Genomic DNA, 26489 nt, shown 5'->3' with positions numbered 1-26489 from the left:
GCCTGTAAAGTCACGAATGGTATGTTTGCACTTGGAGAATTTACTGCTGTTTATGTTAAGGGTGGAAAACCTCTCTGGTGACCATGACTAAAAAAGGTTGAGGGTAGTGGTGGCTGAGAACAGACTTGGCCTCAGCTGGAAAAGATCGTTCGAGGTTGTAAATGATGCCTGGCAACAAATTTTACCTGTATCTATAAATCCCTTCAAAATATGGACTGGATCCAAGATGGCACTTTTATAGCCTATTATGTAAATGTGTGGGACTTACAGTTATTAAAGAAAGTGTTTTGGTATTTATGACTGGAAGCATATGAAACGAAGTACCGTTAATGGGTTCTCTTGTTTTTGTTTTTGTTTTTATCAATACTGACTATCTAATGATGCTAAGAACCAGAAATTTGTGGTATCTGCCTCCCCATACAGGTAACTCCTTCTTGTGGAAAGATCTTTGGGCTTAAACTTTGGGTCTGATGATTGCCAGACCTCTGTGTGGAATTAATGCCTGCTCTTGAGAGATGAAAGCTGTACAGAGGTCACTAAAATGCATTTAGCTGTGGGTTGCTGTCTCAGGTGGGAGAGTATGAAACGCTTGATCTCGGGGTCACGAGTTCGAGACCCACTTCCGTTGTAAGAGATTGCTAAAAAAAAAAAAAAAACCACTTTAAAAAATGCATTTAGCAGCTGTGCCAACAAACCTCACTGCTTTCAGCTTGCTTCCATGCCCATTCAAGTACGTATATATGCATACATATATGTGCACATACACATTCATACATGTCTACACACCTTACACACACACGTGTTTTTCCACCCCCATATATTAAAAATCTGAGTTATGGCTTTGTATATTATTTCAGCTTTTTTTCCTCCGGGATGCAAAAATTCACATGTAATGCTCTGTAACACTGATAAAAAATATCAAGTTTGGGGGCGCCTGGGTGGCTCAGTGGATTAAGCCGCTGCCTTCGGCTCAGGTCATGATCTCAGGGTCCTGGGATGGAGCCCCGCATTCGGCTCTCTGCCCCACAGGGAGCCTGCTTCCTCCTCTCTCTCTGCCTGCCTCTCTGCCTACTTGTGATCTCTCTCTCTGTTAAATAAATAAAATCTTTAAAAAATATATATCAAGTTTGTGAGCCTGAGAACATGGTCAACAATTCCAGAGAACTTGGTGAATGGATTATCTAGAAAGCAGTGATTCAAGAAAGTTTCCATTGAGCTAAAATTTAAGCAAGAACAATATGATTTATAGTTCATGTGTTTTTGTCAGATGGTTTTCTTACATATTTACTACCCTTTTTGACATATTCTCTACAGCCACATATAAAGCAGTTATTAAATAGCTTTTCAGTCAAACTTGATGGCTGGGCAAAAGGTACTAGGAAATCACAAATGGGAGCAGTTTAACAAGTGATCTCTCTTTTGAAGATTGCTTTCTAACTACCTTGGTTGAGTTTTATGATTTTAAAAAGCATTTTAAAGAGTTTCAGAGATTAATTTATAAGCATAGATGAATAACCAGAAGACAGAATAAAAATCACTAAAACTTCTGCATTTTTAAAGTATCAATTAGGCTTGGGTTAAAAATTATTTAAAAAATTTTTTTATTGAATTCTGTCTTATGGGGCTGATTAGTTCACAAAGTATCCATTGTTTTTATTAAGTGGTAAGGAACATTTGTAGGTATATTATATGATGGCCACAAAATTTAGTAATGTAACTTTTTGCTTTTGTAAAGTGAATCTCTTTTAACCATGCCAGATTTTACATATCCAAGATGTCAAATATGTGTTTGTCATTAAAAGGGGTCAGCTGGAATTCTCTTCCCCAAATTCTGATCCTTTTGAAGTCATTTGGGGGCTTGGCTTATAAGGCACACCCATCAGTTGCCCAGCATTCTTACAGCTCTGTCTCCTGTCCCCACTTTGGCCCCTCACTGTCATCTCACGTGCCCCAGTCCACAGGTCTTCACCACATAGCTTTTGGCCATTTCCCAAAATTGCAAGATAGGTCCACAAGATAGTGTTCACAATTAGAAATACCCAGCAGAGGGGCGCCTGGGTGGCTCAGGGGGTTAGAGCCTCTGCCTTCAGCTCAGGTCATGGTCCCAGGGTCCTGGGATCGAGCCCTGCATCGGGCTCTCTGCTCAGCGGGGAGCCTGCTTCCTCCTCTCTCTCTCTCTCTCTGCCTGCCTCTCTGCCTACTTGCGATCTCTGTCTGTCAAATAAATAAAATCTTAAAAAAAAAAAAAAAAGAAGGAAAGAAATACCCAGCAGAATATGATATTCCAAAGGAGAAGTTTCTGAAAAGGTCTCAGCAGGGACGGCTACCCAGTCGCCTCTGCAGGGTGTCTGTGATCACACTGAATGGGTTGTGTGTTGGCAGTACGATTGTTCAGGAACCCCAGAACAGTATTATGGTACGGTCATGCCTTACATGAGGGTGTGTAGGCGTGCACCAACGCACTTTGGTTATTTCTATTGTTTGCTTTTCAGAGGACGGTTTTGAATCTAGATTTGAAGGAGCATCCAGGTTAAGAACTCCGGATTCTTTAACATTTAAAAATAACACCCGGGTACAGTGTTCCAAAGTAGACACCTGGAACAGGGGTTTTTTAAAAATCATTTTTTCCTGGGTGGGAGGCAGTCGTGCAAAGAGCACTAGAAGCCAAGAGACCTGAGGTCCAACCCTCCCCTTGCACCTGTACCTCGGACATCGAGCTGTTCCTCCAGACCTCTTGGACACGGTTTCTACATCGGTCAACTCCCCTATCACCGTGTCAGTCAAGACTGAATGAAAATATGTGTGAATGTGCTTTTTAACCCACGAAGAGCTACAGTTGACTTGCAGTTGGTGGTCTAGCCGCCCGCAGAGGTGGTCTAGAATTGGGGCCCCTCTGAGTGCTTGCTCAATGAGAAGGGTCTTTCAAAGAGCGTTCAGAATGCAGCTGAGCATACAGTAAATGCTCCCATCTTGGGGCGCCTGGGTGGCTCAGTGGGTTAAGCCGCTGCCTTCAGCTCAGGTCATGGTCTCGGGGTCCTGGGATCGAGTCCCACATCGGGGGGTCTCTGGTCAGCGGGGAGCCTGCTTCCCTCTCTCTCTCTCTCTGCCTGCCTCTCTTATCTGCTTTGGATCTCTCTCTGTCAAATAAATAAAATAAAATCTTTAAAAAAAAAAATGCTCCCATCTTTGGTGCAGCATATCTTCCAGTAGCTTTCCAAGGAGTCCGATGACCGTTCAAGTTCTCAGCCTTTGTATGTGATCTGTTTTGGCTCTTTGTAAACTAAAAGTGTTAAACAATTGTGTTGAGATATTATTTGTATACATAGAGTTCACCTAATTGAACATACAACGAAATGATTTTTGCTACATTTACAGAGTTGTGCAACAGTCGCCCTAATCCAATTGTAGGACTTTTCCATCATCCCCCCAAAGCAAGCTTGTACTTATCAGCAGTCCCTGCCCACTCTCTCCTTGCTTTGGGTTTAGGTAACCACTAATCTGCTTTCTGTCCCTACCAATGTGCCTATTTTAGACTTTATATAAATGGGACTGTATGACGTATGCTATTCTGTGATGGTTCTTTCACCCAGTGCGACACATTTTTTTTTTCTTTTTGGTTCATCTGTGTTGTAGCACGTGTTAGAACGTCATTCCTTTTTATTGCCAAATAATATTCTAGTGTAAGGATATGGCACAGTTTATCCATTTGTCAGTTGATGTGCATTTGGGTTGTTTCCACTTTGGGGCTATTATCGATCATGTTGCTATGAGGGCGCCTGGGTGGCTCCGTCGGTTGAGAGTCTGCCTTCCGCTCAGGTCATGATCCCAGGTTCCTGGGATCGAGCCCCGCATCGGGCTCTCTGCTCAGTGGGGAGTCTGCTTCTCCTTCTCCCTCTGCCTCTACCCTCTCTCTCTCTTCTCTCGAATAAATAAATATTGAAAAAAATGTTGCCATGAACATTCAGGTACAAGCTTTAGTGTGGACATTTATTTTATTTCTTCTGAGTGTAAGATATGTAAGAAGTAGAATTTCTGAGTTAATGGTTTCTGCCTTCCCATCAGCTGTCAGGTTGGTTGAAATCTCTCTTCCATCGTTGCCTCCTTTCCCGTACACGTTGTCCACGTGGGTGTGTACCTCACTATAAAAATACACCTTGCATTTAGCAGCTTCTCTGTCATCTGAGGGGCTTTGGGAGAGGGGGTTAAGGATTGATTCTCTCGGGTAGGGACACCTGGGTGGCTCAGTGGTTAAGCATCTGCCTTCAGCTCAGGTCATGATGCCAGAGTACAGGATTGAGTCCCCACATCGGGCTCCCTGATCAGCAGGGAGCCTGCTTCCCCCCTGTTTCCCTTTTCCTGTGCTTGTCTTCTCTGTCTATCTGTGACAAATAGCTAAATAAAATCTAAAAAAAAAAAAAAAAAAAAAAAAAGATTCTTTTGGGTCATCAACACATTTCATTGAGTGATCCTCGTGTGACAGGCCCCCAGCCAGGAGCTGGGACTCCAGGGAGAGTGGAAGGTAGGGGGAACGCGGGGACCGTGTGGAGACACAGCAAACATAACTAAAATGCGCTGTGCTAGAAGGTGCCACATGCTCTGTGGAGCCCCACTGCGGGGATGGAGGAGAGGGGACGTGGAAGTGCAGGAGGCGGGCTTGCCAGCTTAACCACGGGTGAAGGAACTTCTGCAGTCAAATGCTCTACCACTGAGCTATACCCCCGTGAAGGAACTTCTGGATAAAGACCTGAAGCCACCGAGGGAGCGTGCCATGCACACACGGGGCGGGGGGGGGGGGGGGGGGGGGGGCGGAAGAGGGGGCGGTGTTCCAGGCTCCAGACAGAGGGACTAGCCAGTACAAAGGTCAGGAGGTGGGAGCAGAGAAGTTACGGGGCAGAGGAAGACGCGGAAAGGGGTTCAGCGGGGACTAGAGGTCTTGGTCTTTATCCTGTGGGCTTTCTCCTGGAACAACGGGGTCCCCAGCGCAGTCTGAGCAGAGGGTTGATATGCGGAGACTTCCCTTGTTTCAGTGACCCCTCTGAGTGCTGGGTTTCCAACAGACCGCGGGCAGGCAGAGGCCGGGGCCGTGTGGGAAGCTGCAGCCCAGGGCCAGGCCGCAGGTGATGCCATGGACAGGATGGAAACGGTGAGCGCGTAGACGTCCGCGTTCAGGTCCAAACTGCAGGATGCCTCGAGGGAGGAGATGGGAGGTACGAGGAAAACAATGATCAGAATCGACTCCCAGATTATTAGTCTGAGCAGCTGAGACGTGGAGCCGCCCTGGACGGAGGAGACGGCTGGAGGGGGAGCCGGCGTGGGCCGGCCGCGGGGGCTTCGCTCCGGACACGCTCAGCTCGAAGGTGCCATCAGGCATCCGGGAGAAGATGGCAGGCAGGCCAGTGCCGGCTGGAGAAGGAAGCGTGTTCTGCGGGATTTCATATAGACTTGGGGGACTGTTACGTCATATAGGTCCATCAGTTGTAACAAACGTACCACTCTGGGGCGAGGTGGCTGGGGAGGGGGGCTGTGCATGTTGGCGGGCAAGAAGCACATGGGAACTCTGATGTAGGTTCTGTTCGATTTTGCTATAAACCTAACACTGCTAAAAAAAAAAAATGCCTATTTTTGGGGCGCCTGTGTGGCTCAGTGGGTTAAAGCCTCTGCCTTCGGCTCAGGTCATGATCCCAGGGTCATGATTCCAGGATCCTGGGATGGAGCCCCGCATCCGGCTCTCTGCTCAGTGGGGAGCCTGCTTCCCCTGCTCTTGCTGCCTGCCTCTCTGGCTACTTGCGATCTCTGTCAAATAAACAAAATCTTTTTTTTTTTTTTAAGTATTTTTAGGGGCACCTGGGTGGCTCAGCGGGTTAAGCCTCTGCCTCCAGCTCAGGTCATGATCTCAGGGTCCTGGGATCGAGCCCCGCATCGGGCTCTCTGCTTGGCGGGGAGCCTGCTTCCCCCTCTTTCTCTGCCTGCCTCTCTGCCTACTTGTGTTCTCTCTCGCTGTCAAATAAATAAAAAAATTTAAAAAGCCTATTTTAAAAAACGGTATTAAAAGGCATCAGACTTGAGATGGTCAGGGGAGTAAGCGTGCAAAAGAGGAGCTCCAAAGACTGCGTGTGCAGTGCCCACTTGTATGAAGAAGGGGTGTGGGGGGATAGCAAATGTGGCAGAAAGAAAACTAGGAGAGGGGTTCAAGAGGCGGGGGAACGGGCTCAAATCTCTCAGGAGACCTAGTAGCACATTGTCTCCAAAGTTCTCTGGGCCTCGGTTTCTTCTCTTTTTTAAAAAAATTTTATTTATTTGACAGAGAAAGAGAGAGCACACAGCAGGTTGAGGGGGGGAAGGGGGAGGAGGGCGGCAGGCAAAGGGAGAGGGAGAAGCAGGCTCCCCACTGACCAGGGAGCCCTGCTTCGATGCGGGGCTCCATCCCAGGATCCTGGATCATGACCTGAGCTGAAGGCAGATGCTTAACTGACTGAGCCACCCAGGCGGGCGTCCTAGGCCTGTCTCCTGATCTGCAGGGTAGTATGCTGACCTCTGGCTGTGCTATGCCATCAATGTGTGACTTGAAGTGCAAGGGAGATCAAAGATGGGAAAGGCCATTAGTGTCTGCTTGCTCCCTCCATGGAAATGCAGAGTTTAAAGACAGCAAAACTGGGGAGCCTGGGTGGCTCAGTGGTTTAAGCTGCTGCCTTCGGCTCAGGTCATGATCTCAGGGTCCTGGGATCGAGTCCCACATTGGGCTCTCTGCTCAGCAGGGAGCCTGCTTCCCTCTCACTCTCTCTGTCTGCCTCTCTGCCTACTTACGATCTCTCTCTGTCAAATAAATAAATAAAATCTTTAAAAAAAAAAAGACAGCAAAACTCATGTTGTAAAAATGTGGGCTTAAATATTGGTAGATTAAACCCCATAGAGATTTTGACCAGTTTCCAGCCACTGATTTTTCCCCCCACTGATTTAAGAGTATATACACCACAGAAATTTTGCAAAACTGGAAAATGTAATAATGAAAGTTAAAACCACCGCTTATCCCATCTAGACACAAATGCTAGTAACATTTTGGTATAGTGTCCTGCAAGATTTCTGTACATAAATCAACTATATTTCCTCTCCTTGCCCACTGAAAAATTTCTCCATATCTGTATCTTGACTTTTTTCAAAGAAAAAAAAAACAAAAAACAAAATCAGTACTTACAACTGTAAATATCCCATCGTAGGAATATACTGTCCCTTAGTCACTCCATTAATGAGTACGTCTAGAACTATAAACAGCACCCGTGAAAGAAGAGTTAGGATGTCCAACAGTATCCAGAAATCTCTGCCCCTCTTAGTCTTTCTTTGGGATAAATTACTAGTTGTGGAGGTATTCACTGGTCGGGTGGGTATAAACATTTTGAAAGCTTTTATACATGTTGCCAAAAATGTATCTTAACATATCTGCCTCTCTTGCCTTCCGGAGAGGTTGTGACAATTTACTTTCCTCCTTTCTCTGTGCCTGTCAATTGCATCACTGTTCCCAACCCCCCGTGGATTCCTCATATTTTCTTTTAAAAATGCCTCTTCTCACTGCACATAGGTTAAAGTTTATTTCAGCAGCACTGGAAGGGGGAGCAAGAGTAATTCAGATTCCAGTAAATTTTTGTGAGCCTACATGTGCAGGGCACCTTGCCAGGTGGCTTTCATGTTTATTGCTGGTAAACACCACACCCTTAGAATGTGGGTGGCGTCCTTTCCTTGTCCAGTCCCGCGAGGCTGTTTGAAGACTCTCAGCTGGGCTGCTCTGTGCCCAGGACTGGTACCCAGGTCTCTTGACTCCAAGTCAGGCATTTATTTATCACCTGCCCCAACTGGCCTAGAATATTCTTTATGAATGACTCTAAAATACAATATATATAATAAAGTGTAAGAAATTCTATAATATATTCAGAGCTCACCAATTTTTGGAAGTTTTGAGTAGAACAAAAAATACTGAACTTTGAAGTCAATGATCACTCTGACATTCTAGGCTCTTTCTCCTGGCCTGGCTGAATACAGATTTTTCAACAAAAGATGGAACTAACAGGGGTAGGAAGAGGCCAAGCTGGCTGTCCTCTTCCTGTCCAGGTTGGTTATCATCATTTGAGACGCCTGAGATGAGCCCAGTGAGTGATGCTGCCTGGATGGTGGGCATTGTCAGCCCACATGCAAACCACAGGCAGAACTCAATCGTGTGTGTGTGTGTGTGTGTGTGTGTGTGTGTGTGTGTGTTTTGGCAAACTTTAGAAACCATGAAGCTCTATATTTGTATATTTGGTCTTTTACACAGTGCCTGTTGAAAAACTGGCTTTTGGATCTTTAGACACTTAGATATTTTTAAAGCAACTTTACTGAGACAGTCTCTTAACATTCCGAAGCAGAAATTTTAAACTGTGTACATTAAACCTTGACCCTGGTCTTTATTTTTGAACTCACTATCTGATATGCTAACAAGACTGCGAGAGTGGCTTGAAGCTGCGCTATTTCCCCCTTATTTTAGAGAAGCCTGGCTGCCTCCTTAGCTCGGGAGGCATTCATGGGTATGTCTTGGGCCACGACAGGGCATTTCAGGACACTGTGGGGCTGGACCTGGCAACTGGCATATTTAGCTATCCTGATGCTTCCCCACTGTGCCAGTCTCCTCGTTTCCGGTGTTAGGATTACCTGTAATTTGGTCTCCAGAGCGGTTTTCTGGGGAGATGCGCTGCACAGACACCCTTGGCATTGCTTTGAGAAAGTAGCGATCTCATTTGGATCCAGGACTCTGCCTGAGTTTCCAAGTCCCGTTCCTACAACGTGGGCAGCTGCTGCCTGTGGTTGCAGTATGTCACGAGGGTGTGGAAGCAGGTGGGGAGCCCACCCCCAGAGTAGGCCCAGGACAGGAGGAGGTGTTTTTAAATTGAGCTTTTGTGCTGGGTTCTCAGCTTGTTCGTGGTCCCCATAGTGACCGTCCTGCAGCGCAGCTCAAAACCCCGGCGCTCTTCACTATCTTCAGGAGCCAGAAAAACCTCTCCTGGCAGCAGGGGAGAGTGCAGGCTCTGAAATACTGGGAGAAAAGTGGGTTTCAGAGGGCAAGGGTAGGGGCAGCACTGAGAAGCAATCATGGAAAGCCAGAGATGGGCTGGAATTGGGACTGAGCGGGTGGGTAGAACAGGGGAGGAAAAATGAGCAGAACGGGCATCTCAGAATAGAAGATATAAAAGAAAGTGCCAGCTAGTGAAAACACTGCAAAAGGAGGGTGGCAGGGCCCGGCGACTGGGGAGCGGTTCAGAAAAATAGCAATTAGCACAGCTAAAAATAAAGACCAATTTGGAGACAAAGCCGGATACACAAGGAGAAAAATAAGACTCGCCAGAAAGACAATTCTTCGCAAACCGAAAGCTCAAGAAAATGAGGCTAATGACACCCCTTTGGGGGCTGGTTTGCTCAGAAATGAGACAATAGAAAGAGGGGGGCGCGGCGGGCCGAGCAGGTGACTGGTGGCGGGAGAGGAGAAATCGAGCCCAGAGCGCAAAGTGGACCTGAGTGGCTCCGAGAGTTGAGCTAAAGGCCCTGCCGGAAACTGCACCACGTGTCCCCAAAGTTAGAGACGTGTCCCCAACCAGACGCTGTGAGGGACAGAGGCATCTCTCGGCGGGGTTCCCGCAGAACTGCACCGAAGCCCGCCCCTGGAGCCTCCAGGCCTTGGGGAGAAGGCGCCCAAGTTCACCAGCGCAGCGCAGCGCAGCTGGCTCCCCGCGGCCGGGACCCTGGCGACGCCCCACCAGCTTTCGCCGCCATGGGAGGGCCAGACAGCCACGGAGTCGCGGGGCGGGCAGGCCGGGGCCCGCAGGGATCCTGGATCCCGGGGGCGAGGAGGCGAAGGCCATGGGCCACACCCGGGGTTTGCAGAACCTCGAGGCCTCGGCTTCCGAGTCCGTGTAGCGGGAGGGGACCCCCGCCTGCCGCCTTGCAAAGGCGCTCGGAGCCACCGAGAGCGCTGCGCCCGCGGCGCGGTGCCCGTTTCTCGCGGCTGCAGGAAGAGGGCGGGAGCCCGGGATGGTCGGAGAGTGGCGAGGCGGGCGGGGCGGGGCCCGGGGCGGCTGCTTTGGCGAGCTCTGCCGGGCGGCGGGGGCCCCGGGGTGCGCGGGCGCCCGGTCAGGGCTCCTAAGCCACAGGCAGCAGCGCGCGCGCGCCTTCCAGGCCAGTGCTCGCCATCCCGGGCGCGGGGCCGGGCCTCGGCGTTTGGTCACTCGCGGCCGCCCTGGGCCACCCAGGCCCCCGAGGCTGGAGTGCTGGGCCCCTGCCGGGGCGGGCGGGTAGGGTGCACCGAGCGCGCCACGCGGCGCCTGGCGGTGGGGAGGGCGGCGGGGCGGGGGCGGGCGCGCCGGGGCGGTGCTGAGAGGGCTCCTCCTCCTCGGCCTCCTCCTCCTCTCCGTCCTCCTGCTCAGCCGCCCGGCTGCTCCTCCTTCCTCCCCGGGCGACCGCGGCGATGTTTAACCGCGCCGTGAGCCGGCTCAGCAGGAAGCGGCCGCCGTCAGGTAAGCGGCTCCCCGGCACGCGGGCTGGGGATCGGGGCGCCGGGAGGAGCCGCCTCGGCCGGCGCTGCCCGCCCAGGGTCCCGGGCATCCTTCCCTCCCTGCTGTGTTCGGGCGCGGCTCGGCGATGCCACCCGACGAGGGTCCCCGCCGACCGCGCCGCTGCTCGTTGCTCCGTCCAGCGTCCCTGCGCCCCGAGCGGCGCTGTGGGGAGGAAGTTTGGACAAAAGGAAGAACAACAGCAGTTTTCTTTTTAGTGATGGTCTGGGAGAAGAAAGGAGATCCCATGCACCCCCAAACTTTGGAGGGAGTATGGGCTCTAGATCCGAAAGCAGAAAGTCGCACGGGTCCCTTCCTTGGGGAGTTCTCCGTGTCTCTCCCATGCGGGCGTTGGTGCGAATGATGCCCGCGAGGCGCCCGGAGGTGGCAGGGCTGGACCCCAAGCATCGGGCTGGCCGCGGGGCCCCGGCTGCCCGGCGCCTTCGGTTCTGCGCTGCGGGGCCCAAATGTGGGGCCGCCGAGGAGGGTGAACACCAGGGTGCAGAGAAGGCACGTCTGTAGTTCACGCCAGGGGAGCGCTGACATTACCGTGGACTTGCCCTGGCTGCCACAATGGACCAGGCTGAGCCACAGTTTGCAGCGATTTGATAGGACAGAGGATTCACGGTGAAAATGAGAGCATGCCTTGGACGCCAACCACCTTACCCTTGTCGTTCACAGTTACGGCTGTGCTCCTTTGAGCTCTTAATGTGGGCGCAGGTCTCTGTTCACCCAGTTCTGCGTTCTCTCTCCACCCTTAGGGGCGCCCTTGTGAAACAGGTACTGTTAAGGCTACTTTCCAGAAGAGGGAACCGAAGCTAGGAGCTGTTAGGTAACCAGTTGAGGGGGGTGGGGGGGATGGAGAATCTTTGAAACCAAGGTTGGCCTGACTGTGGAGTTCAGAGGCTTTTCTGCTACCTCCCACTCTGACCGTGGCTGCTTCTTAGTCCTAAGAGTCTGAACATGTTGGTGGGTCCTGTTTTCACTGAATATCCTATTTTATGAGGGACAGTGCAGTTAAGAGGAGGGACTGGGTGGGCGGGTGAACCAGACCGGCTGGGACCAAATCCCACCTCCACTGTTGTGAAAACTTTGTGTCTGTGCAAAAGAGGATCTGCAGAATGGGAATAAAACAGCTATCCCTCTTTGAGCCCTTGAATGGAGCTGGTTTTCTGTCCATTACCTTATGCAAATCATTGCATTTAATATTCAGGACACTCTTAGTAAAGTAGGACTTCACAGGGTTATTGTAAAGAGTTTGTATTGGTGTCAGTGGACTTGTACTTCTTCCTGGGTTGTCTGTGGGTCCAAGGATTCCTCTGGGGGTGTTCCTTTTAGCTGTTTCCTGTTGGTGCCTCTTCACACGCCTGTGGGGCAGCAGTCAGAGCCTGGACTCAAGCTCAGCTTCTGGTTCCCACCTTGATTCTATCATTCAGTGACCTTGAGCAAGTTACTTGACCTCTGAGCCAATTGCTAAATTATTGGGAAATTTGAGAACTGGGTGCCAAATCACAGATAGCTTGAAATTGGCTGTTGGTGAATACTTTTACCATGGAAATGGGCAAAGACTGCAGATCAAGCTTTTTTTTTATCTAGGAGAGCTGGTTTCCTGGCACACCTCTGCATCTGTTTTCCCATCTGTAAAGTGGGTTTCATAGAGTCTTGGGATTAAACACACAACGTTCGAGGTCTCTAGCGCGATGCCTGGCATGTAATACGTGAGGAATAATGGTTAATTTCCCCCCTTTCGTGTTATAAACAGAGCTGTTCTGAACACCTCTGCCTGGTTATTCATTGCTTTGCATCATTTGGGGGCATCCCTGGTTTGGGGCTGTTATATGGATGAGGATTGTACCCCAGAACGATTGGGGCAATTTAGAGACACTAGTTGAGTATACCTCTTTTGGGGCCGCCACTTTTCAGCCTTCCACCATGAGATTAGGTGACAGATAGAAAGATTAGTAGCTAAGCATCATGGATTGGCATTGGGTGCCTGGCCGCTGAGAGCCCAAACAGCAATGGATCTTTAGGTGTAAAGTGTACCCCACTGATGGGAAAGGGCAAGTGAGGCCCTGTCCTTTGGGCATCACCATCCAGCAGTAGCGAAAAGAAGGAGTCAAGTGAGAAAGGGAACGTGGGCCCCGAGGCAGAGGTACTGGGAAGCTTGCCAAGAGATCCATGGGACCCTGGACTGCATTTTTACTTGGTAACTTTGAATTATTTTCCTTAAACTGGCTCTCCAAATTGTATAAGCTTCCAGCCCCACAAGTGCTGGATCCAGCCCTGCAGTCCCTGATACAGACCCAGCTTCAGTCCCGGCTCCCAGAACCTTCTATTGTATAGGCTTTTCCTGTTTTCAGCAAAAACTTACCGGAGACCATGTCTTCAAGCTCAGAGTTTGGAGTTCCTAACCCCTAATTCCAAGATTCAAAGTGGAATTCCCTTATTTTCCTTAAGGGGATTTCTCAAATATGTTCTTGAACCCGCCGGGGATGCGAAGGCCGTGGATAAAATGCAGCTTTCCAGGCCACACCCTGGACCCACTGATTCCATCTTGGGGACCCGAGGTGGGGGGAGAATAAGCTGCATTTTCAACAAATGCCTTAGTTGATTCTTGTGCCACTGAAGTCTGTCTGTCCACCCCCTTGCCCCCCATAAGGACTCACACCATCGGTGGTAACTGTGATGCTGCTCACCTGGAAAGCAAAGCCGAAGCCACAGCCTTCCCTCTGAGAGCAGATCGAGGGGGGACCCGTGGAGGGAATCCCCACCCTGCCAGGCGGGCTTGGCTCTCCCCCCGGGGGCCGGTTGTGCACTAGCCCATTAAACCCTTGGGACCAGTTTTGGATTTATTGCCGGGCTTAAGTTTTTATTTAAAGATGACAGTCAACATAGCAACTTAAGGTCTTTGTTTTAACAACCCCGTAGCCGGCAGTCTTGGCCTCTGGGAAAACTTTCCCTGCAGAACATCATGGGCCCTGCTGGCCTGTGGCTTCAGGGAGAGCAGTTCGGGGACAGGGAGCCCGGGCTGGGCCAAGGGGTGTTGTTTTTGACTGGTTATGGTTAGCCTACGAGCCGGCTGCATCTGGGATGTCAGTTTCAAATGCCGCCAGCTCCGAGTGCCACCAAGGGCAGCCTGTAGACCAGTGGCATCAGGTCCTACGCAGCTCTGTTTGCCTTCTTCGTTGGCTTTGTACGTGACCGATGTCTCCTTCTTGCACTGTTAGAAATTTGGGGAACGCCGGTAGGTGCCAGGCAGGTCATTTCCTGGGCCTTCCTGGGTAGACTGAGGCACACATCCTGCTGTGTTTGAGTAATCCCCTCGGCCTGGGGCACTGGGCTTAGAAAGTTGCTGTTTAAATTGTACTAAATTTACTCTCACTGGTTGTCTTCTGCTTCCCCCAGATAGCTCTCCTCTGGAGCAGCCCCAAGAGGGGTGGTGGGGGCTGAGGGGCCCCAGGCAGGCGACAGCAGCAGCAGCTACCCGATAAGAGCCATCAGGAGGCGTCCCCTGCGGGGGGGAACAGCCCCTTGCAGACTTCCGGGGACTCATTTCCCTTCTAAGCCTGTTCCCATCCCTCCAGGGCTTTGCAGGGTGCCTGTGGGTCAGCTGCGCTGTTCCCTCTGCACGGCGCTCTGGGACCCCTCCTTGGGCCTGCCTTCTGCCCTGGGCCCATTTCCCCTGCTCTCACTCTGCCCATGGGGGGCTGTGCATTCCCGCTTCGGCCCCTTTGCTTCCCAGGGGTGTCCTCTGTCCTGACTCTTCTTCCAAAGCTGGGTCTCCCCCTGCCCCAGCAGGGCCTCTCTCCCCAGACTCCTGCCTCTCTCCCTCTCTGCCCCCAAAATGCAGGCTGTTTTGTCTCCCCGTGGACAGCCACCGAGGCCAAGGGGCAGCGTCATGTCTGGAGCCACTGCCCATTTCAGAAGGGACAGACCAGAGAACTCAAATTGCTGACCCAAGCCCAGAGCTACCTGCATGAGTTCACACATTGTCCATTTAGTCATCTTGTTAAAATAGATTTAGAGTTGGAACATACGTAAATGGATATGGAGCTCACAGCTTTTCTCTGTCCTCTTCCCTGCTTCTTCCCTTCCTCCCCTTTCTTCCTTTCTCTTGTCAGGACATTAAAAACAATGCCATCATCCACCATCTTTATCCTTCTGTAAATGAAAGGGCATTTGAATGCCCAGGAGAGTAAAGACAGAATTTCTTGTAAGGAAATATCCCAATCCACGGAATCTTCTAGAGGTTGTTGTGTCTAGGGAGAGGCACTGGGTGACTGAGGGACAGAGCTGACAGGAAGTCGTGCTCCCCTGTGCTCCCACTGTCTCTTGAATTTTGTACCATGTAAGTAAATATAATGATCCCTTTCCTAAAAACAACCCAGAGCCGCCTTGACCATATTAGACAGCTTACGTGGTAAATATTTCTTTATCCTTATTTTCTTTTTCTTTTTTTTTTTTTTTTAGATTTTATTTATTTGACAGAGATCACAAGTGGGCAGAGAGGCAGGCAGAGAGGGAGAAAGGAGGAAGCAGGCTCCCCGCAGAGCAGAGAGTCCGATGCAGGGCTCGATCCCAGGACTCCGGGATCATGACCTGAGCCGAAGGCAGAGGCTTTAACCCACTGAGCCGCCCAGGCTCCCCCTTATTTTCGTTTCTTCATGAACTGGTGAAAAAAGCTTCATGCCATCCTGTGGCACTGTGGGCAGACAGCCATCTAGGAACTCCTGGTCTCGTCTTCTCAATTAATTTTAAGTTCCGTGAGAAAAAGGGCCTCGCCTTTCACATGCTGCGTCTGTCACTGTCCTTCTTGCCTTTGCAGGCTCTGCAGCCCGAGGACTTGGGGCTGAGCCCCACCTCATCCACTTCTTTGCTTTCTCCTTGGAGCACATTACTTAACCTCACCGTACCTCAGTTTCCACCTCTGTAATATGGGCCCCTGATTAGCCCAACCTCAGGGGGTCACTGTGACATGGAGACCAGATCTATAGCAAGCGCTCAGTCCGGAGTTATTTTTACAGCCATCCTGCTCGTTGTCTCGCCCCCAATCTATCAGAAAACATCCATCAACGTAAACGTGAACATGAGCGCCAGACACGGCGGACCCCCGGGGGGACACAGCTCCTCCTCAAGAAACGCACAGCCTCTCAGACGCTGGAGGGAGAAAGTCACTCACCCAGCTGTGGGGGCCCCGGGGGGGGGGGGGGTTGAGGGCACATTTGTTCATGAGTGTCAGGCCCCGGGGGCGGGGGGGAGGGAGCGACACGGGGCTTCTGGAAAGTGAGGGAAATGAGGACAGGGTCTTCGTTTTCACCCCCAGAGTAGGGCTCCTGGGTAATTTTTATTTTTTCTGGGCCTTTGCCTAGAAAGTAGAGATCTAGGGGGGCTACAAATAACAGTCTGGCGTTCTGATTTCCTTCCCTCTGGTAAAAACTGGAAGCCAGTGGCCATCTGTTGTTTAGTCCACTCAAAAGAGGATGTGGAGTCTTGTTTTTCCTCCAGACCCAAGGGTGCTCAGGAGCCCCACAGCCCCCGGCCTGTCTCCCACGAAGCGTCTCTGAGAAGGCAGTGGGTTTCTGGGCTTCGTGAGACTCCTCAGGTGGACCCCAGAGCATGGAACGTAAGGAGCGCCCCCCCCCCTTGGGCAGATGTCCTCAGCTTAAAGGTGCACCCGCGCCCTGGGAGGCACGGCCCCAGCCCTTGGCTTTCTCTGAGGTCTCTGGCTTCTTATAAAAAAACGCCACGAAGCCTTTTCTGAGTCCAGCCAACCCTCTGCAGCCTGCTTGCCTTCTCTGGTCTTTGATGCTTGCTATTAGGATGATGATTTTTAAAACTTTTCCGATTTTTATTATTATATTCTGCTCATTGCACTTCACGCAAACCTCCCCACCAAGGGAACTGCGTGCTCGAAGGGTGGTCATTCTCCGACCTTAGATGCTGGAGCCAGTGAACACTTAAGTAATGTTTAGGTAGAGTGTTTCCGTGACCCACTTTCTCCGGAGCCCGACATAGATCCCCAGTTGTAACCAACTGATTCTCTGCTTCTAAGTTTGGATGACTTTTTAACCCACTGAGCCACCCAGGCGCCCCTTTTGGATGACTTAAAAAAAAAAAAAGGTAATATGTTTGATGTGGAATTGATGATATGAGGTTTTAAAGATTTTATTTATTTGTGAGAGAGAGAATGAGGGGAGGGGCATAGGGGGAGGGAGAGGGAAAGAACCTCAAGCAGATTCTGTGTTGAGTGTGGAGCCCGACACAGGGCTCGATCTCACAACCCCAAGATCATGACTTGAACTGATACCAAGAGTCAGACGCTTAACTGACTGAGCCAACCAGGCGTCCCTGATGTGAGGTTTTACATAAGGTTCTTGGGGTGTGCACTTTTCCTTGAATGTTTACGGGAGTTTCGGTGTGTGTGTGTGTGTGTGTGTGTGTGTGTGTGTGTGTTGCACCAGACTGCTTTAGAATTGGGAATGAACATTTCTGCCTCTTCCTGGACTTGAATAGTTCCTGTGTTTTCTTTAATAATGCTAGAAGTTTTGGGGGTACTTAGGATAGGCTCTCTGATGATGTACCCTGATTCTGCTTTGAGGAAGTTGGGTGTTGAGATTTTACTAGGACATTATTTGACTTGGGAAAATTGTCTGTGCAGGATCATTAACCTAAACCTTCCTGCAGACTAATAGCAGGAATCCACGCTGTACGCCTTCAGCTCCGATGAGTGTTACAGATGTCTTTTGAGTATGGATTTCCAAGGAATTAATGTCTGGAGAAAGTCTTTGGTAGCTATGACATCATAGATCTATAAATAATGCATTACGAAATATGCTGCAAGCCACCGGCCTCAGCCATCTGTATCTGTGAAATAATGGCTTTTGCTGAAGTCAGAAACCACACAGAACCGCATAAATGGAAAGCGTATGTACATTGTGTTTGCATGCTAGATGGTTCTGGCCCAGGCTGGTGTGGGGTTGTCTGTACTGAATTCCCTCTTGGTTTTCTCAGTCTTTTCCCACGGTGTAGTCGTCTTCCTCTTCAAGGCCGTTATGTTCTTGCCTTTGTGAGTGTGGAGATCAGCTGTTATTAAAACCAAAAATGGCAGTAGAACCTTAGGATAAAGTGCACGGGCTCTGGAGCTGTGCTCGGAGCGTGGTCTCTGCTCTCGTGGCTGGGCGACCCTTACAAGTTTCTGTGCCTCGCCTCTGCTTCCCCATTGGAAGGGGGGATATTAAGCACACCACAGGCTCACTGTGAGGTGTGAATGATCAAACCCACAGAAAAAGCTTGAAGCAGTCCCCAGCACACTACACACAATGTGTCCGTGTCCCCTGTTGTTACTAGCTAATGACAGATTGCTCTGAGCATTAATCTATTGAAACACAAGTATCGTGAGGGCAACCAGGTGGCTCAGTGGGTTAAGCCTCTGCCTTCAGCTCAGGTCATGATCCCAGAGTCCTGGGATCGAGCCCTGCATTGGGATCCCTGCTCAGTGGGGAGCCTGTTTCTCCCTCTCCTCCCTGCTCGGCTCTCTCTTGCTATCTCTGTCTCTCTTTTTCAAATAAATATATAAATAATATCTTTAAAAAAAAAAGAAAAATAAGTATTGTGCCTACAAAAATCTGATCTAAAATGTTTTAAAGACCTCAGGAGGTTAAAAAAATTTTTTTCATTGCAAAAATATTTTATAGGTAAATTAAACAACAAGACAAGATAAACAGAGCTGGACAAAATTGCAACAAATGTCATCAGCAATAGCTCCTTACTAGCTTGAGGGATCTTAAAGCTGCTAGAAAAGTACATTTGACTTTTTTTCCACCTGTGCATCCCAAGCTTAACTTCTTGTGTAATCCATCTAAAATGGCAACTTCCGTCAATAAAAAAAGCAAAGGATATTATTATACCTTTATGGCTCCAGGTGCCAGGAGTTGGGAAGCTGGGAACTCTTGGCTTTGCTTTATTCTTAAGTTCAGAAGTAAACCTGCTTTTTATAGAGAAAGGCTATTCCTTTTTCTTACAATTGCTGGACTGACTGTAACATTTCGGGTGAACCTGTCTTAGGAGCCTTTACTTACATGCATTGGGAAGTAGGGAAAGTCTCCTGAGGTAATAGAAATGGCCCGCGTTGAGGGATGATCTCTAGGGCAGTGCCAGATGGCGGAGGCGGCGGGGGGGGGGGGGGGGGTGCTCTGCTCAGTCTCACTGGTGGTCAGGAGCATGACTTGGAAAAGAGATGCACCGTTAAATGAGTGGAGTCTGCAAATGCCGTTCTATTTAGAGCTATCTATCTCTACTGATACCAATCCAGAAAGATTAAGGAAAAAGGCATTGCCAAAAGCTCTTATTGAAATTGAAAGGCAGTCAGGAAGTCTTGGAAACGTTCAAACCAATACTCCTGGGAAAAGCAAAAACACACATCAGACAGAGTGCGGGTAGATTCCCACAGTAAGGATGGTGGGGGCAGAAGGTGGGCAAAAAGGCAAGAAGGAATTTGTCTTATCCAGGGCACCAGAGCCAGACTCCAGTGGCCATGGCTATGGAGAGTAGCTGCATCTTGGTGGGCTTCCTGAGCCAGCCCTGGAAATTCTGTGCCCTTCTGTAACTGTGTCGCGGTCAATGCAATTCATGACTTTTGATGGCAGGGAGATGATAGCCCAGTCAAGAACCAAGAGAAAGGGCTATTTATTTGCCAGGTCCTGTGTTCTGGAGCAGACCTGGGGTTCTGCAGGGGTGGCCCTGGGGGGGGGGGGGGGATGGTCACCTTCACACTGAAGTCCCCATACTGGTTCCATTGAGCTGTTCTTTAGTTGGGTCACCTTGGGTAGGTCATTTTACCCTCTGAACCTCTATTTCTCAGTCTATAAAATATGGGGACTAGACCAGACTAGTGCGTATTGAGTTATAAGAGTTTTCAATCAAGTGAAAGTTGGCACAGAAATTTAATATGCAAAGGAGTTTGAGTGTGAATTAAGGGTTAGCAGAGGTGGCGGTTATCAAATGGTGGGGCCAGAAAGCTCACCTCCTATTTAACCAAGGGAGTGCTCTTTTGGATTTTTAAATGGGAAGCCACTGAGTGTATTTCTTTGCAAGACAGTGTGGCAGAAAACACTAAGATGTGGTCTGGTTTATTGTTGAAAAGAATGTCAGGAGCTTTGAAACCCTTTCAGACCAAGGTTGGAAACTTATGGGCAGAGTAGGTGTTGTGTGACAGCAGGAGAAATTTCTGGCTGCCTAAGACTGCTCCCGGGAGCAGCCCACTTGCGTCTCCGCATCTCTTACTTCAGAGACCATCTCCTGAGGGAGGGTAGCAAGTTGTGAGGCTGTACTCACCAGCAGGAATCAGTTGGTGAAATGCTTGGCCGAATGAACCCTCTTGCAGAACTTTCTTATAACGGTGATCTCTTGATTCGATTTGTACTTTGTCGGGAAGAAACCCAGTGTTTATTGTGTTTAGAGGCTTGCCGTTCTAGCATTTTCGAAGAGAGCAGGGGACCTAATGTAACATCCACAGACTGAAGATTCACTTTAGAGAAGAATCAGATCCATTTGAGCTGTGTTTGAGTGAGTTTGCTTCTCCGTGAAAGGAATAGATCTGTCTCGAAAATTCTCTTATGTGCTTTATCACCAGTGCGCATTGAAACACAGTCCCCACTCCCTGGCGGGCTTCTGGCTTCTGCTTTTCAGCCCCAGTCAGCCAGCGAATGTCTACAATCCAGGTGGTTCTCCCAGACGCTGGGGGACAGAGTCTCAGCTGCTTGAGAAATTAACATGCGGACTGGCCCAATAGAACAGGAAAGATCATGGCGGCTGAGTTACTGTGAAGGCCAATGTATCCGGATACAGCTTTCTTCCAAAAACTTTTAAAACTGCATGGCGTCCTAGTGGTTTGCAGCAATTAATATTCATGGACTTTTTTCATGTGTCCTTTTCAAATGGTCTGCTTTGCTGATTTTTTAAATTAAAAGCGTATTTTCTCCTCTATTCAAACTTTTCTTTATAGAAATAGGCATCTACGGGGCGCCTGGGTGGCTCAGTGGGTTAAAGCCTCTGCCTTCCTCTCAGGTCATTGTCCCAGGGTCCTGGGATGGAGCCCCACATCGGGCTCTCTGCTCAGTGGGGAGCCTGCTTCCCCTCGCCCCCTCTGCCTGCCTGTCTGCCTACTTGTGAGCCCTCTCTGCCAAATAAATAAATAAATAAAATCTTAAAAAAAAAAGAAATAGGCATCTACTTCGAATGAGAAAAGGCAATGGAGAAAAGTGTTAGCTATAAAAAGAGTTCACTTGATACATCATTATTTTAGGGAAGAGGAGAGAGGAACTAACATTTGTGAGGGTCCTCTGTGAGCTTCTAGATGCCTGATGGGCTTCCTGTTTTAGTCTTTTGGATAACCAGCGAGACAGGAAGATTATCTTGCATACAGAATTTTGCCCCTTCCCACACAGTCTGAATTGGCCGCACTGGGTTTGGAACCTGAGCCATCCGAAGTTACATTCCGTGGTTTTTTTTCCCCCTTGACTCCAGGAAGGGGCCAAATTCTGTAGAATGAGACATGTTTGTGTTGTCACTTCCTCTCAGGCCAGTAGTCACAGTGTGTTAGTTGGAGGTCCCCTGTCCCCTTTCCCATGGTCAAGAGACTTTTCTGCTCTTGAGGAAGAGAAGGCAGCAGGTGTGCAGGTACAAAGAGTCATTCATCCAATCTATACACGTAGTAACGCTGTGATGCGGGACCGTATCGGAGACAAAGAAAAATCAGTAATACCAATCCTGTGTTTATTCACAATTTTGGTATTTTGTTTGTTATAGAATCCTTTTTTTAAAAGATTTTATTTATGTATATGATGGAGCGAGAGAGAACACAACCAGGGGGAGAGGAAGAAGGAGAGAGAGAAGCAAGCTCCCCACTGAGCAGGGAGCCCAACATGGGGCTTGATCCCAGGACCCCAGGATCATGACTTGAGCCGAAGGCAGATGCTTCACCAACCAAGCCACCCAGGCACCCCATGTCATGGAATTCTTTGCATATTTTGATTTTTCAAAATCTTGCATGAAAATTCCATTTATCCTGATGCCTGAGTTTTTTAGCAACCCCCTAAAATCATGCACCTGCTGCCAGTGTCTCCCTTTTCCCACCCTTGGCCCAACCCCGGTGCACACTTTTATTTATGTGCCGGGCAATGAACCCCATGAGGGTACAACATCAAGATAACACAGAAGCTTTCGGACTAGTGCGTCAGTCACGCAAATCATCACAAGACAGCGCGATCATTACCAGACTGTGCCCAGAGCGTAATGGGGAAGCAGCTGCCATGTGGCAGGGTTCTTGGGAGGAAGGCGTGAGTGAGACTTGAGGGCTGGCCAGAGGACACGTGGGTGGGGGAAGGATGGATGGAGAGTGGTGGGAAAGGACAGGGCCCCCTTGTCATTGCTCTGAGCCTCAGTTTCCCTCACCTGTGAGATGGAGGAAATGGCAGTGCCTCCTTCCTAAGGTTATCATGGGAACTAGAATGGGTTCCCCGTGTTAAGTGCCTGCCGTAGATTCTGGCACGTGACCTGTATTAGCCACAGTGGGGATGACAGTGACCATTACTTTTACGTGAAAGTATCTTTGGGCCAAATACACAGTCTGAACTTTGCTTTGCAGACATCCACGGCAGCGATGGGAGTCCCAGCAGCAGCCAACAGAACCCCAAGAGCACAGCCAAATGGGCGGCCTCTCTGGAGAATCTGCTCGAAGACCCAGAAGGCGTGAAAAGATTTAGGGTTTGCCTTTTTCGTTGTTGACTGGGATCGGTGCAGCCTGTGAAGAAGGGTAGACACCTGGTGGGGGGGAACACGAGCTGGGTTTTCCCTCTGTGTGTCCCAACCTGAGAATAAGGACTTCTCACTTGCTATGGCCAGGGGGGAGACTCTCTCCCAGAGAGCCTGGGGCCAGAGCGGAGGGGTACACACAGGCTGTTTCTGGTTTTTATGTAGTTGGTTGGGAGGGGGAGGGGCTGATGGGAAAAGAGGTGCTTTGCTCATTGGCAGAATCCCCAAAGCCTTTCCAGCTCTGCGACCCCCGGGAGGGGGTGGTCTGGGTCTCTGATATGAAGTTTCTCGGGGATTCTTGGGATTCATTATGGACCGGGTGAGAAAGGATGACAACAGCTGGAGAAGTGAAGTTGAACTCCGAGAGGAGGGCTGACGGGTGGGGTGTGTCGGCGCTGCCTAGAAGGAACCCTCTGGCTGGCAGAAACCCCAGGGGTTGGTCAGAAGAACCACATGTGAATTTCGAGAGTGCCCTGTATCTGACCGAGTCCCACCGCCTTCTGCCTTTTAGTTTTGGCTCAGGTCAGCGTAAGCCCTGATGCCATTGGTCCCTGTTGCAGCGCCGGGGGAGGGGGTGATGGGCTCAGCTCCTAACATTCCTGGACATCCGGCCCCTGGGGGCACTGCCTAGATCTCGGGGCGGGGGGACCCCATTCTGCACCCAGTGGGATGGCAGGCTGTGCTGCTCACCCCCACTGCTGCCCAAAGAAAACACACCTCCAGCTTAAAATAGTTGTCATCGTGGAATTTTTAGACATGCTTAATTTGTTTCTTTTCTTTTGTTTAAAAAAAAATGGGGCTGATTTTACAGGAATGTACTTTGTTTAAACACTGTCTGGAAGGAACTAATATATCTCCCACTTAAATTTACTCTTTGGTAATTTATTGTCATCTTAGACTTCTGAGTAAATTCTTGCTTCATTTTTAGTCTTCCTGATGATGTCTGAGTCAGTAAATTCAAATGCATATGAAATTCTAGCTTTAACATTAAACATATGCTTTGTTTTCCAGGATGGACTTTTCGAAGGGTGACAGAACCGTATTCATTAGTCCCATTTTGCCAAACTGGCCCTTGAAGGAAATTACTTGTTATTTTCTTTCCTTAAAGTAGAACACTGCTTGATATTTTCTCCTCTTTTTATCCATAGGAATTTTTAAAAAAGGAATTCAGTGAAGAAAATGTTTTATTTTGGCTAGCCTGCGAAGATTTTAAGAAAACAGAGGATAAGAAGCAGGTATGTCTTCGAGTCTGTAATCGGTTCTTGAGTTCTTTGAGTTCTTGATCATTTTTTTTCTCTCTCATTATGAAGTTACAGCTGCCTTTCCAACAGACTTTGAAATTGCCTCAAGAAATCTGAACCATATTGGATTTGGGGAAGACTGAAGCTTCAAATTATGCATTGATCAAATATTAATAATTTTTAAGAGTGTTAATTTCAATTTTTTTAAAAAGATTTTATCTATTTTTGAGAGAGAGAGAGAGAGAGAGGGAGAGCCTACGAGCTGGGGGCAGGGGCAGAGGGAGAAGCAGACTCCCCGCCGAGCAGGGAGCCCGATGCGGGACTCGATCCCAGGACCCTGAGATCACGACCTGAGCTGAAGGCTGACGCTTAACTGACTGAGCCTCCCAGACACCTCAAAGTGTGTTAATTTTTAGATGGAGCTGTTCCAATGGACAAATAGTTAAAGTAAAAATAACAATTTCTGTCATTTCAAGTTTATCATTGCACATGATTTTTTTCTTCATGAATAAGTTATGAGGATGCTTCCCCAGAGTTTGACATGTCGGCATTTTGTACGGATGTAGTAAAACGATAAACAGATGTGTGGCGATAAAAGCGCAACTCGAATCAGATAGATTGTCAATTATTCAACGTATCTTACAAAACATCCTGTAGTTGGCAGGCGTCCCGCATAGAAAGTTTCTGACTATTCTCCTGGGTAAATGTGTGCTCTTTGCAGGAGGTAGCCCTTAATTCTGATGTCAGCAGATTTTCTGTCCTTGAAGTTTGGGTGCCAGGAGGAAGTGGAGGAGATTATGGGGAAGAAGGCCTGTGGGCTGGATGTGTTTATGAGGCCTATGCATGTGTATTTCTAAGAGGCTACGAGCTACATGCCTACAGGGGCCAGTGAGTAAACACGAATCCGTGAAGCTTTTGGTGTGAGGCTGTAAGGAGTGGTGGGGACTGGGGCCATTGTGGGTAGCTGGCCCCGCCTCCAGGATCTGTGGCTGATTCTCTAGCTGACTTTGGCAGTGAACCCTTTGGGGCCTGTGGCTGTCTGGGCTTTCTGTGCTTTGAGTTCTGCCCACTTAGGTCTTTGCTTGCCCACCCTTGCCCCCCAGAACCCTAAGGGGCTGGCCTCTTCCTAAGGCATCTTCAGCCCAGTGCTTCCTGGTTATCCAGAGAAGCTGGACGTTTGGATTCTTAGGAAACCATTAGATTTTATAAACGTTGGAACTAATTTGTAGAAAATGTAAAACCTTGCCTGCCAAACAAAACATATCCACGGGCAGATGTCATTCGTGGCCTGCCAGCTTTTGAGCCTTTGTCTCCAAACCTGGACTCTGCGAAGCCAGTGGCCGTTACATGTTTGTAGACAACAGCTTGGAAAATGTTCATCATTGATTTGTTCAGAGTCTTTTCCTGACTCAGACACACTTCCCCCAAGATGGAGCAGGGGGCCTTCCTTCTACCGCCTTCCTCTCTGTGGGGTCAAGGATGGATGCTAAGATAGATTCCTTTTAGTTCAAATTTCCTAGGTCAGCCTAGAAAGGCTTCCCAGGAAGGACCCTTGGTATTTGATTCCTTCAGGCGTCTTCTTGTCCCTGGATGACTTTGTTTGAGCCTCCTGGGCAATGAATGGCCTCTAGGGTAAAGCGAGGGGGTGGGTCTGCCGTCCTGGAAAGCTGGGATCCTGCCCTGGGATCCACACCCACAGGAGGGCTCACTGTTTTCCTTTGACCCCAGCACTCAGGGCAGGGCTCAGGGGCCACTGTCTGGAAATGCTGGACTGTGCAATGTGATTTGTCCAGCCTCGGACTAAAACCCTAGGTGAGAGCCAAGCAGGCAAACAGATATCCGTTCTTCTGCTATGTTCTTTGTGTGTCGAGGGTGAGAGGGGCCTACAGGTCGGCCATCTCTCCCTCCCCCACTCCGACGCCATGGAAGCTGAGGCCCCCACAGCTGAGCTGGGACTCGGACCGGCATTCCGAGGTCACCTGGGTGCTCTCCCTGCACACCAGGCTCATGTGTTCTCGGGTTCAGGAGAGTCCACCAGATCTCCGTGGAGGGCCTGCTCGGGGCCAGGCCTTGTAATGAGTGTGGAAGACACCCGGGGACAAGACAGATGAGCTTCTTTAAGGAACAGGCATCGAGAAGGAAAGCAGCTTGTTAAACAAGCTTTTGCAAGTGTGCTGAGCAGAGAAATGGGAAGTGGGGGTTCCGTGGGAGCCCAGGCGCGGGTCGGTGGGGAAGCAGACACCTGAAGGGGAGTTTGGGAGTGGGGACAGCATGGGGAGAGGACGGCCTGGAGAGAAGAGCCAAAGGAAGGCCAGGTGGCGGGAGAGTGGTGCTTGAGGCGCAGGCCGGCTCTGCTGGGCTTGAGGCTGGGAGGGAGGTGAGGTTAGACCTGAGAACCTGAGAGTCCAGGTGAACAGAGCAAGGCTTTGGGGTTGGGTTATATTGGCCCATCCTCATCCCAAAGACAGTGTTTCTAGAATCTGAGAACCTCTCACTGCACCCCCGCCCCCTGACACCCAGCTTATGACTCCGTGAAGGTTCGTGTCTTGAAGCCTAGAACGTGAAGTGAGGGCCTCACCCCCCAGCCGCCTGAGAAGACAGCAGTGCTGGGAAGGAAGCAAGCCTCCGTGGGGCTTGTGGGGCCCTGATCTCAGTCTGGGTTATCGTGAAGGTTCGTGTCTTGAAGCCTAGAACGTGAAGTGAGGGCCTCACCCCCCAGCCGCCTGAGAAGACAGCAGTGCTGGGAAGGAAGCAAGCCTCCGTGGGGCTTGTGGGGCCCTGATCTCAGTCTGGGTTATCGCGCTGAGCCTCACGACCGCCCCTGTCCTTCCAGAAGTGTGGGCTGCGGTTTGGGAGAACTCACAGCAGT

The 26489-nt window shown here is 49.7% G+C and overlaps 1 protein-coding gene across 2 annotated transcripts in view; it reads left to right on the top strand.

Annotated features, from left to right (window-relative positions):
- The first annotated feature begins 10399 nt into the window (after nucleotides 1-10399).
- Nucleotides 10400-26489, top strand: part of RGS10 (regulator of G protein signaling 10) — a 38837-nt gene continuing 22747 nt past the window's right edge. Inside the window, exons 1-3 of one of the 2 annotated variants that reach the window (XM_046027699.1) lie at nucleotides 10400-10532; nucleotides 22213-22331; nucleotides 23528-23614. In XM_046027699.1, coding sequence (XP_045883655.1) covers nucleotides 10484-10532; nucleotides 22213-22331; nucleotides 23528-23614 — 255 coding nt within the window. In that variant the 5' untranslated portion in view covers nucleotides 10400-10483. Of the gene's footprint in view, nucleotides 10533-16038; nucleotides 16192-22212; nucleotides 22332-23527; nucleotides 23615-26489 lie in introns of those variants that run through there. The other variant, XM_046027700.1, reaches the window with a different exon arrangement.

This window comes from Meles meles, chromosome 13 (assembly GCF_922984935.1).
Source record: "Meles meles chromosome 13, mMelMel3.1 paternal haplotype, whole genome shotgun sequence".
Classification (NCBI taxonomy): Eukaryota; Metazoa; Chordata; class Mammalia; order Carnivora; family Mustelidae; genus Meles; species Meles meles.
This window is presented reverse-complemented; position numbering and strand designations above follow the sequence as displayed.